The following is a 12,921-nucleotide window of genomic DNA, read 5'->3' as shown; positions in this document are numbered from 1 at the left end:
AAGTGCTGATTCGTCAGGTTGGAGATGGAATCATAAGGGGATGAAGTAAAGTTTTCTTGCTGTCTTCTGTTCCTGGGTGGGATGGCAGAACCGGTTGAGCCAGATTACCCATCTGGGTAGTGTCAGCTGATCCATCCAGTGCAGGGTCTGCAAAATATCTCAAGCACTGAAATTAGGTTTTATAATAGTGATGTTATCCCCAGGAGCAATTTGGGGGGGTGGTTCAGACTCTTGGAATCAGAGGCTACATGGCCCCTAATCCATACTCTCTAATCTTATAACTAATTTGTTAGTCCTGCAAAGGCAGACTGGTTCCCAGGCAGGAAGGGGGTCTTTTCAGTAAAGGGCTATTATCAATTTTATTTCAAACTATGAACTGGATTCCTTCCCAAAGTTAGTTCAGCCTGTGCCTAAGAATGAACAAGGACAGCTTAAAGGTTAGAAGCAAGTTGGAGTCAATTAGGTCTGATCTCGTTTACTGTTATAATTTCCTCAGTTATCATTTTTGCAAAGGTGGTTTCACATACATTTATGTATGTATGTATATACATATGTGAGACAGGTATGTGAAAGACAAATACAAGGTAGTGCACAGTAAGTGTTACATGAATATTATAAAATAAGTTGATATTACACGTAACTTTCAATGGATCAGTAGTCTTCAGCTTATTAAATAAATTTACTAAAAGCAAATTTTCAAAAATGCTTATAAATACCAAAACATATATTTTTGTTTCTTTACTAAGTGTTATCTACCATATTTATTATCCTCACTGTTTTAGCCAGTATTTGACTTGGAAAAGAGAAAACATTCCGTTGGAAGAAGAACCTTAGGAAGGCACCTGACTTAGATGTCAGATGAAACTTTCAGAAGATATACTGACTAAGATCTCGATAGAAATTGCTCAGGAGGGGAGGCAAATGAGAAGACATTCCAGGCAGAGAGAATGTCCAGGCAGAGAGAGAAAGTGAGGAAGTGAGAAAGATGTGCCTTCCAGAAACTGAAAGAAATGCAATATGGCTGGAGTGTAGTATATTTGGGGTTGACAAGAAGCAGAGGTGGAAAATGATGAAAGTAGAGAGGTAATGCAGAACCAAATCATGAGAGCTCACTTAAGCCAATTTCAAACTTTGGAGGAACTTAGCAATAAAAGGTTGCTTTTGAATATGTCATGAGCAGTAAGGAAGCTTGTTTCTTGCCAAGACAACTATTTCTTATTATGTTTAATGAGCTTTTTTAAACCTGAAGCAAATATGGCAAAATGTTATGATTTACTTAAACAGAATAGCTTTTGTAAATAATATTCTTTATACTTTTATGCTATGTTTAAATTTGCGTAACAAAACTTAAGAGAGGTACAGACTAAGGCATAGATCAATCCAATAAATAAGGACCTCCACTTTCCACTTTCATATCTCCAGTATTATTAATGGAAGGAAATTTTGTATAAAGTCCAAACAGTGGCCCTCATTTTAACTCTTAGAAAGCAGAGGCATTATATGTTAGGGAGTGCTTGTCAAAGCACAGCTGAAATAATGATAGGATTTCTTGCTTACAGCAATTCATAATGTCTATTAATGTATATCAATGGAAACATGTTATATGAAAATTGTAGGCGGGAAATTGGATACGCCCATAATATACCTAGAGGTGCATTTATGCCTATTGAGCATCTTTCTTACATAAGCCTCTACCTATTGATATTGCTGAATCATTTCTACCTGCTGACCTAAGTCCTGGCCTTCTGTGGCCAATAGAAGATGTCTCTAAAACTACTGTGCATCAGTCTTTCACTTCAAGTATTTCTGAACATGTATGTGTAGTAATGTATAGCCAGCGTTTTCCCATTGTACTTTGTTTTTGAACTTCTAAGCATAACCCAGATGCCCAAACAAAGGTGCATGCCTGGGGTGGGGGAGTTTGTTCTGTGAAGCATGAACCAGCCTCATTACTTAAGGTAGTTCTCTCCCTTTCCTTCTAACAAATTTAAGTCTCTGCTCCAGACTCCGAAGAGTAGATGTCATTCTTCAAAAGCAATTTATAATGTTTGTTAAGGACTTCTCAGCATTTAGTTATAAAATTACTCAAATGCTTAGCAGTCCTCAAATCATCCATGTCATTCCAAGATCATCTCTATCAACCAGAAATGATATAAAATTAAAGAATTATTATGGACAAGCATAGTAATTATTTGGTAATGGCGAAGTTGGTAATGGCTCTATGGAATCCTTTCCAGTGCCTTTAATTCCTCAGAAACGGTGGCCACGACATTGACAAATTGACTTCTGACACATGGTTAAAATACTGGCAGTGACCTATGCCCAAAAGTTCAGCTTTGAACTGGAAACAACAGAATAGTTTTCTTCTTCCATGAAACTTCAAAAAATATATACAGAAGAAAGACTTAGAGGCATGTTGGGATGTCTGTCTCCTTTGCATATCATAGAGCCAAGTTTCCCATCTCTAGAATATCATTTATTGCCTACTTTTATAGAGAGCTATTTGTGTTTCTACTTCTCTTACCAGACAATAAACTTCTTGAATGGAATAATTAACTAAGGTTTTTTCACCTTCCAACAGGTGAAATCCAGCAATTAACACACTGTCTGTAACAAAGTAGAAGCTCAGAAAATGTTAACCAACCAAAATTGGCTTGAAATCATGGTTTCCAGAAGAATTAGGCTTTGTGGAAAATCACTGCTGAGTCAGAAATTGGCAAGAATCATTTTATGCCCTATTGGCATGTGGTTCTCTCTCCATTTCTTTCTCTCTCTTTTTTTTTTTTTTTATGAAGGAGTCTTGCTCTGTAGCCCAGGCTGGGAGTGCAGTGGCGTGATCTCAGCTCACAGCAATCTCGTCTCCTGCATTCAAGTGATTCTCGTGCCCCAGCCTCCCAAGTAGCTGAGATTACAGAGATGTGACACCATGCCCGGCTGATTTTTTTTTTTTTTTTTTTTTTGGTATTTTTAGTAGAGACAGCATTTCACCATGTTGGCCAGGCTGGTCTCAAACTCCTAACCTCAGGCGATCCGCCCACCTCGGCCTCCCAAAGTGGTGGGATTATAGGCATGAGCCACTGAGCCTGCCCTCTCTCTCCATTTCAAAGTGGTTCTTTCAAAATGAATCTGCTGAGAGCAGAGCCCAGGTGTTGACAGCATCTGTATGTATCTATTTTCATCGATTGTAGAAGTTCCAAGGTGGTTAGGCTGGCAAGTTAAAATTAATGTAAAAATTTTTTCCCAGTGTCTCTAGCACAAAGAGGGAAGAAATCTTAAAATTAAAGTTTTAATATCTGGTGAAGACATAATGAAATTTTAATATTACAAAAGAAATAAGGTTTGTATAAATATTACAATAAGAAATAAGGTTTGTCTAAATAGTTTTGCAACGTTCCATGGAAGTGAATGCTATACCAAACTTATTTCAAACAGAAATTTAAAAGTTCCTTAAAAAGTGCAAGAATTGAGAGCCTGCACTTTCTGTTAATCTTGTAATCATCCAGCTATATACCCATGATGAATTTTCTTCATTAGTTTTGCCTTGACAGGAAAATATAGCTGGCTGAAGTGACTGAAGCATTTACCCTTTCAAAAGTAGTATGCTAAGTTTCCATGTATTCATTTTAATTCATTTTTATCCTTTTTGTTTCCATGGGATAGTAGAAATTGTGTTCTCCACCCATCACTACAAAAGCAGTCATCAAACATACCTAAAAACATAATGGATCAGAAGTTCTATGACACCCAGTGCCAAGAGAATGTGAAGAATCTTATTTACAAATATGGTATGTAAGTTATTCTAGGAAATGAGGGTTCTAACTACCACATAGGTCAAATGTATTGCTGCTATTGGGAAAAGGAGAGAGTCTGACTGGTAATATTCATCATGGTTTTAATGAGAGTTGGAGAGGAAGGTGTGAAGGGAAAACAAAGTTGCATAAAAACCCTTAGAGTTTTTAGAGAGCCAGAAGAATAAAAATTAACCTGGAGCATAGAAGAACTGATGCAGAAAAACAACCTGCAAGACATGGAGAGAAGTGTAGGCAAATTCCAAAGATTTCCCTGAATATGTGTAACTGCAATTCCCTACCAAACCTAGAGCATGATTCATGATTCAGAAATAATTTGGGCTTGTTTTTTCCTCATTGTGAAAGTCATAATTCCCCAGTGTGAAAACTGTGGAAAACAATTTAAGGAGTAACTATTACCCATTATTTAAATCCCCAAAGATAACTTCCATGAACATTGTGCTGTATATCCTTCCAGATATAGATACATATTCATGTTTTATGTAATTGAGAACATATTAAATATACAAGTTTTATGTCCTACATTTGTTTTTCCATTGCCATTAAAAACTCTCTTAATACATCATGTTATGGGTGTAATATTGTGTTAAATAGCTCAATGTTAAATATTTTTGTTCTTTCCAATGATTCACAATGATTTTTTAAAAACCACTGGGAATTTATGATCACCAAACCTGGAAGCAACTAAGATGTCCTTCAATAAGTGAGTGGATAAACTATGGTACATCTATAGAATATAACACTATACAGCAATGAAAGGAATCAGATATCAAGGTCATTGAAAAGACATGGATGAATCTTAAATTCATAATGTATATTTGCTAATAGGTAGGGGGAAAGGTTCTGACCTAAATAATTAGAAATGACCTAAATACCTTGTAAGACTGAAGTCAAAAGAAAATACACAAAAGCATTCTACTCTCACTGATAAAATTGTCTCTGGGGATTGTGAATTGACAATTCTAAAACCACTATACATATGTAGGGGATCGGTCAGGGTGGTGGGAGAAATTATGAGGATAAAGTTACAGAAAATAGACACAAACCTTCTTGGAAGGCCAGGAGGTTTGCATAGCTTCAGTAAAAGATTTGGCTGAAGGCAGCCTAATCCTCTTTACCTTGAGTTGATAGCAGAAGAGCAAATAATGTGGGGGAGTTTATCTAAATAGCTTGTTTACTCATGTGGTCCTAAGACTGACCTTTGATCATCTGTGGGCCCATGATTGCTCTCTACTCAGGAGGTCGGCAATGTTAATTACCCTCTAGTGGTGTTTACCTGAGACCTTTGTCATTTAATCTGTACTAAATAAATGCAAACTTCGCCGGCTAATTGAGGCCAAAGCTGCGGATGCAGGCAGCAGAGACCCGTAGCCACACTGACAGGCAAAATATCTGTGTCAGTGCACGTCTTTCATCTGTCACTGGTTCAGGGTCTGCAGGTCTGACCTGGCATATATATATATTGGAATTGAAGAAATTAAATAAATACATAGTGAATGATGAGAATCAGGTTTCTCACTGTTAAAGTATAAGGTTACAAATAAACCAGAGGTGGAAACTAAAATGATCCATGAAGCAATAGATTAAAGACATCAGCATGAACTCAAATTTAGCTTAATGCAGATACGGATGGTTATATATTTATTATTTATAGTTATGCATATGATCAGGGGTTAGTATATACACATATATTTCCTTGCTCTGTCAACTGAAAGAACCTAGAAACACTGACATTTAGTAGCAACAAGCCCACTTAGTGCCCAAATCTTGGTTTCTAATACTATTCTTCAATAAAAGGACAAGGGCTCCTTGGGTGAATTGCTGAATCTAGGACTGGGGCAAGAAATACACAAGATGACCCTGGAGCATACAGTCATACCACAAAGAAAGAGCTTTAAAAAATACAATGATAAGATATGTCAAAATGACACAGACGTCAACTAAAAGAGCTTTCAGCAGTCAAAGCTGAAACAATTTAACTAACAAAATTAAGTAGTATTGGATTTTTAGCTCAAAACATAAAATAACTATCTATGCATCTATACTATTATAAATAAATGTTAAATAAATTTAATAGGAGAAAAATAGATATATCTTCCATAAAGAAATATTCCAAGTAATTTATGTAAATATTCTGCCCTTACATTTGACAATTAATTTTCTAATTCTTAAATGGGAACCACTTTCAGTGACTTTCTTCCAAAGAGTACACTGGGAGAAGGGGAAAGAAAAGAGTAACTTGACAGTAGAGAAACATGATAAACACTACCTCAACCAGGTGATCAAGGTCGAACTCAACAGTGATGCCATGTAAATAGTAAGTACCCTTGAAAAGATGTGATGATAATGGCACTTTATCTCTGTGGTCTTCCTTCCAAAACCCACAAGTTCAATCTAATCACATTTTTAAAACTCAGAAAAATTTCAATAAAGGGACATCCTATAAAACATGTGAGCAGTAGGCCGGATGCGGTGGATCACGCCTGTAATCCCAGCACTTTGGGAGGCTGATGCAGGCAGATCACGAGGTCAGGAGTTTGAGACCATCCTGGCTAACATGGTGAAACTCTGTGTCTACTAAAAATACAAAAAATTAGCTGGGCTTGGTGGCGGGTACCTGTAGTCCCAGCTATTCGGGAGGCTGAGGCAGGAGAATGGCGTGAACCTGGGAGGCAGAACTTGCAGTGAGCCAAGATCGCACCACTGCACTCCAGCCTGGGCGACAGAGTGAGACTCCATCTCAAAAAAAAACAAAAAAAACCATGTGAGCAGTACTCCCCAAAACTGTCAAGGTCAGCAAAAACAAGGGAAGCCTGAAAAATTCACAGCTTAGAAGAACCTAAAAAGACATGATGACTATATGTAATGATAACCTAGATAGGATCCTGGAGCAATAAAATGTCATTAGGTAATAACTAAGGAAATCTGAATACGGTATGCATTTTAGTTACCATCAATGTTGGTTCATTCATTGGGACAAATGGACCTTATCAATATTTATATTAGGGGAAAATGGATGTAGTACATATGGAAATTTTCTATACTATCTTTGTAATATTTCTGTAAATCTAAAACTATTCTAAAGTAAAATGGTTATGTTTTAAACGATTAAGAATAATATTTTGGCCCCAAAGAGTTGTCCATAGTTCTGATTATTTTCTGAGAACTGGAATTACTGATTAAAAGTAAATGAATACTTTAAGGGGCCCTATTGCCAATTACTTACCATTACTTTTGCACTAATTTAATATGTCAGTGACAGCATTTGAGTGAGTCTGTCCCTGTGTAGGAACCCTGATTAAAAGTGACTTAGATGTTGAATCTTCCTTACAGAAGCCAACTAGTCAAAAAGGGCTAGCTTTATTCAACCTGAAGTGAAAGAAGTCAGTATAACCTAGAGGATAAGTGTTCAGGGTTGAATGATGCTGCGTGAATTTGGATATGGCTCCACTATTTTCTGACTGACTTTGGGCAGGTTATGTAGCTGCCTTAATCCTCAGTCGTTCTTACCTGTAACATGACGATAACCAAATAACTCTACCATATGGTTTTGAGGACAATTAAATAAGGTAATGCATACCACTTAATTAGTACCATAGCTGGCACAAAGTAAGCACTTGTTCTCAGTTATTGTTATTGGTTTTTACTTGTTCATTCATTTAGTCAACAAATACTTATTGAAGAACTACTATGTGTTAGGCACTCTGGAAGGTTCTGGAGAGACAGTGGTCAACAAGACACAATCCCTGCCTCTAAGGAGCTTACCATCTTGCAGTAAAGTCCAAGACATGCACAAGAAATCACAATCTCATGTGATGAGCGTGCAAACAGACTTCCTGATTCCAGGGAGCAATGGAAGCATATGGCATGATCATGATCAAGAAAGCCTCATCAGGGAAGTGGACAGATGAGCCAAAATCTAAAGGATTTATAGGATTTAACCCAGTGGTGTACTGAAGCCAGCACACACCCGCTCTCTAGGACCCATTGTGCAAATTTCTTCCCAATTTTGTGTGCAATGACATCACATGGGTAGCTTGATAAAAGTCATGGTGAGAATGTTTATGCCATGAAAACCATCAAATGCTGCAAATCTGGGGTCCTCTTCTTCCCCTCTCCCAAAGGCAGTTGTTAAATATTTACCAGCAAAACACTGCTTTAACCAATCAAATTCTGAAGGAGGAATGTGGAGGGAAGCAAGGAGCATGGTGGATTTGAGAAACTGAGAGGCATTTGTCTTGAGCTAGAGCAGGAAGGGGTTATGAGGATAAAGAACAAGTGGGAACCAAATCATGTAGCCCTTTGTAAGCCAAATTAAGACATTTAGAATTTTTTTCTGAGGGCAATGGGGAGCCACTGAAGGGTGTAGGGCAGGGGATCAGATATGGTTTGCACATTAGAAAGATTCCCTCTGGATTTGAAGAGCATAGTGTAATTGAGAATAGACAGTGTGTGCTTAAGATTTTATGGATACATAGATGACTTGGATTTGATAATTATCTTTGTCTTCACAGGGTGGTATAATTAAAGTGCCATTATCAGTTAATATATCAAAATGTTTGTATTTTTTTCTTTGTGTTTCCTACCTGGATTTTTTAAAGTTACTTTCTTAACAAACTGTCACAAAACAGTAGACTGAGATTTAACACTTTTGACAGTTTTATTACATTTCTAACAGTTCCTAGAAAATTTTCTTCTTCCCAATCCTACATTTATGAAGAGAGCAAGACCTGAGACTGAAATAAATGAAAAGGTTGCTGAAGGGAACAAGGTAAAAGATAATAGTCTGAACATGGGGGGTAGTTGTTGTGGTTATGGCAAATGGCTTTGAAAAATATTTAGGAGGTAGTTCATGATGATGGCATGAATGAGGAGAGTGAGAGGCAAGGAAAAGTGCAGATAAATGCTCAGATACCTGGCTGGGCACTGGTTACTTACACCACAAAATAGGAACCAATAGAGAAATAGTAATTTAGGGCCAGAATAATATAGTCCAGAAAACAAGGGGGTATGGTGGTGAAAGGGGGGAAAAGAATGTGTTTGTTCAATTACTGAGTTTAAAATGTCTTTGCAAGTTCTAAGAGAAACTGTGCAGAACTCAGTTGTATATGTGAATATGGAGCTCAAGGAAACAGGAAAGAAAAAGCACCTTAAAAAACAAGGCATGGCCAGGTACAGTGGCTCATGCCTATAATCCCAGCACTTTGGGAGGCTGAGGCAGCAGAATCACTTGAGGCCAGAAGTCCAAGACCAGCCCAGGAAACATAGCAAGACCCAATCTCTACAAAAAAAGAAAAAATAATAATAACCAAATGTAGTAGTGTGTACCTGTAGTTCCAGTTACTCAGGAGGTGGAGGTGGGAGGATTGCTTGAGCCCAGGAGTTGGAGGCTGCAGTGAGTTCTGATTGCGCCCCTGCTCTCCAGCCTGGGTGACAGAGTGAGACCCTGTCTCTAAGAAAAGGCATGAAAAGTCTTCTTCCAGCATCTGGACACAAAGAAAGAGAATGAACCCTTGTGAAGCCAAAAGACGCAAGCATGTCTTCAAAGAAGAGCGAGTCAGCAGTGTCAAATACAGTAGAGAGGTCAAAAAAGAATTAAGACATTCTGTCTTTGCTGCTTCTACATGAGAATGAAGACCATTCTCAGAAATCAGATTAAACATTCCAGAAAATGTCAATATCACTCTGAATGGACTCACAGTTACGAAGGGCCCCAGAGGAACTCTGCAGTGAGACTTCACTCATATTAATATAGAACTCGGTCTACTTGGAAAGAAAACAGAGGCTTCAAGTTGACACAGTGGAGAAATAAGACAGGAATTTGCTCTGGTTCACACTATCCTTAGTCATGTACAGAACAGGATCCAGAACATTACACTAGGCTTCCATTACAAGATGAAGTCTGAGTATGCCACAAGATGAAGTCTGTGTATGCTTACTTCCTACTCAGCATTGTCATTCAGGAGAATGGGTCTCTTGTTGACATTAGAAATTTCTTAAGTGAAAAATACAGCTGCAAGGTTCAGATGAGGCCAAGTGTGGCTTGTTCCATCAGTATGTCAAGCCCAGAAAGAGGAGTTCATTTTTGAAGCTAATAACAGTAAACTTGTACCAAATTCAGCTTCTTTGATTTAGCAAGTTACAGCAGTTAAAAACAAGGATACCAAAAAATTGTTGGATGGTATCTATGTCTCTAAGAAAGGAACAGTTCCGCTGTCTAATGAATAAGGTCTAAGAGTTATCCAGCTATGGAAACGAGAAGACGCTGGATGATTTCTAAGACCTATTTGTGATATTTTTTATATGCAATAAAAGCCGTCTGTTGTTAGAAAAAAAAATGGAAGGAAGGGATGGAGGAAAGGAGAAAGGGAGGAAGGAAGGAAGGGAGGGAGGGAAGGAAGAAGGACTGGATTTAGTAGTAAGGTTCTCTCCTTAGCAGCCACCTACAGAGCCATTTCTGAAGAATGGCTGCGGCAAAGGTCAGATTGTAAAAGAGTTAAAAATAGCAAAGATAGACTGTCTTTAGCTGTGGCTTAGGTTTCTGCCTAGCAAGGTCAAACCATGTAACAAAGGTATGACCTAGCCCAGTACTTCTGAGACTCTCCCACCAAAATATTGCTTATAGCAAAACGGGGTGGGAATCTATGCATGTCTAGGGGTATAGGATCCTACAAATACAAAATTTCTCTAGCTTTATCCTAGTAATTCTTTTAAATTTATGTTTGTTATAGTATGAAAATAGTAGTTTTCAGCCCCAAAAAAATCTTTTGGAAAAAAAACATACTCCCAGGAAAATGTAAGATGTTTAAACAGTGGCCTCAGGGAGTTCTGAAGGGTGCATATAAACACTAGTTTGAGAAGCAAGGACTCACTCCAAGTTTTGTGTAGGAAAATGTACCTTTATTTCAATTACTTCACAGAGATTGTGTCACAGTTTACCCCGGGAGCGGTAGCTCACCCCTGTAATCCCAGCATTTTGGGAGGCCGAGGCAGGCAGATCACGAGGTCAAGAGATCGAGACCATCCTGGCCAACATGGTGAAACCCCCAGCTCTACCAAAAATACAAAAAAAAAAATTAGCTGGGCATGGTGGCACGTGCCTGTAGTCCCAGCTACTCAGGAGGCTGAGGCAGGAGAATCACTTGAACCCGGGAGGCAGAGGTTGCAGTGAGCGGAGATCACGCCACTGCATTCCAGCCTGGCGACAGAGCAAGACTCCGTCTCAAAAAAAAGGAAAAAGAAATGATACAAAGAAAGGGAAGTCATCCAAGAAGGCAAGAAGGCAATGTTGACCTAGAGAACAGATGCCAGACCAAACTAGAACTCAGGTTCTACTCCTGGATCACTGTAAAATGATAGTACAAGTTTGGGCAATCGCTTAAAGGCTGTGAGCCTCAGTTTCTACTTCTGTGAAATAAAGGAGCTAATGTGCACACTTAATAAATTCCTTTCCCGTCATAACTTTCTTCTCTGTTTGCCAGTGTTAACGTTAAATGGGCTGAAAGGAAAGGAACAGAGAAGTTAAAACCCTTTCAGAGCCAGGGCTAAATGCAACTATGTTCAAGAATTTTGAACTATGTTCAAAGAGTAACCACTTTCCTACAAGCCTGTAGTTCCAACCCTGTTTTATTTAGCTATAAATTTTCATAAAAATGGGTCTCAATCCAGATGTTACTGCCTGGCAGAAAATATGAATCAAAACAAAGAAAATTGCATCGTCTCTGTTTTGGCTTTTTTACATGTATAACATTCCTCAAATGCACAACAGCCAACATGCTATTATTCAGTTAGCAAATGTTTATTAAGTACCTACTATTCAATCACATATAGTTCACCTTATGGGAAATACAGGAATAAATGAAATTAAATCTCTATAAAGATTTCACTCAAAGAAGAAACAGAGGTACACAACTCTAAGAAAAGGCAGAATAAAATAAATGTCATGGATGGAGATACAAGCCACATGCTCAAGGAATGATCATCTTTGACCAGGATCTTCCACTGGAGAAGATGGTATTCTTTTCTTAGTGCTATAGTCATTGGGAAAGTTATTTAAAGGATGTGAGTCCTACAGTCCAACTAGTCATTGAAAAATGAGTTTTACACAAAAATTCTGACTGCAAATCCAGCTTTCTCTGCTGCCTCTACAAAAAAATTATTTATATTATGCTCTTCAATTTATGAAAACATATATATCTGTGTCTATTTACACAGAGATGTATAAAATTCTATTTAATCTTCACATCAATCCCAAGAAAGAGTTGCTTTTACTTATCCAAATGTTTCACAAATCTGAGACTCTCAGAGGTTTCAGGACTTGCCCAAGATCAATCAGAACAAATCATAAAGATAGGGCTCAAACCCAAAATTCATAACACCCACGTCTGCAGTTTCCCCTGAAATATTCCTAGCATGCAAGCTGCCGTGCTCTGGGGTAAACTGATAGACCTCCTATCTGATCACTGTTACTACCAGGAAGAAGATAAGGACTGGAATTCCAAAATTCTTCTATTTAAATGATTTTATATCTACTGTATTTATTAAAATAAAAACACACAGGGGATTATGAAGCTATATCCATCCCTTACAATGTAGTAGGGTAAGTGACTGTCCCTTGAGCAGAGCTTAGGAAAAGGTAGATAGTGCAGAGATGCCAAGAACACAAGGACGGCAAGGCACCACACCAGCAGAAGTAGAGAGCTGTAAGACAGAAGCATTGATAATCAGTTTTGCCTCCTTCACAATCCTGCCCAAGGAGAGACTCAGGAATGAAAGAGGAATTTCACCATGTCTGCCACTTTTGCATCTTTTCTGTGAAATGAAAAAAAGAAACCGAAAGGTAAACATGTCTCCAACAGCATTAATTTGTAAAGAGTCCAAATCCCCTTTTAATGTGTTACTTTTCTTAAAATAATTATCGGAAAAGAAGAAAGCCACTGAATAATTTTTCAGCATTTTAAGAGGAGCACTCCACAAATATGTGCATTTATGTGGGCTCTTCCTGTACGCATCTAGCTTATTGATGCTGCAAGTCATGTTTCCAAGCAGATTGCCATGATGGGTCATAATAGATTGCACTGGGGTAGGAATGTGGACTAAGTGGAAATGCAGG

General features: G+C 38.1%; 1 protein-coding gene across 3 annotated transcripts in view; it reads right to left on the bottom strand.

The window, feature by feature from the left end:
* Positions 1-12,921, bottom strand: part of LOC129393842 (uncharacterized) — a 1,009,906-nt gene that overhangs the window by 845,245 nt on the left and 151,740 nt on the right. The window contains exon 3 of one of the 3 annotated variants that reach the window (XM_055097921.1): positions 8,391-9,295. The exons of 1 other annotated variant lie outside the window; for it this stretch is intronic. Coding sequence is in view for 1 of the 2 variants with exons in the window: in XM_055097919.1 (XP_054953894.1) it covers positions 8,960-9,295 (336 nt within the window). In the remaining variant the exon portion in view is untranslated. Of the gene's footprint in view, positions 1-8,390; positions 9,296-12,921 lie in introns of those variants that run through there. One more of the 3 variants, XM_055097919.1, reaches the window with a different exon arrangement.

The sequence above is a fragment of the Pan paniscus genome, chromosome 15 (assembly GCF_029289425.2).
Source record: "Pan paniscus chromosome 15, NHGRI_mPanPan1-v2.0_pri, whole genome shotgun sequence".
Taxonomy (NCBI): Eukaryota; Metazoa; Chordata; class Mammalia; order Primates; family Hominidae; genus Pan; species Pan paniscus.
Note: the sequence above shows the minus strand (reverse complement) of the source record. Positions and strands in the feature narration are given on the sequence as shown.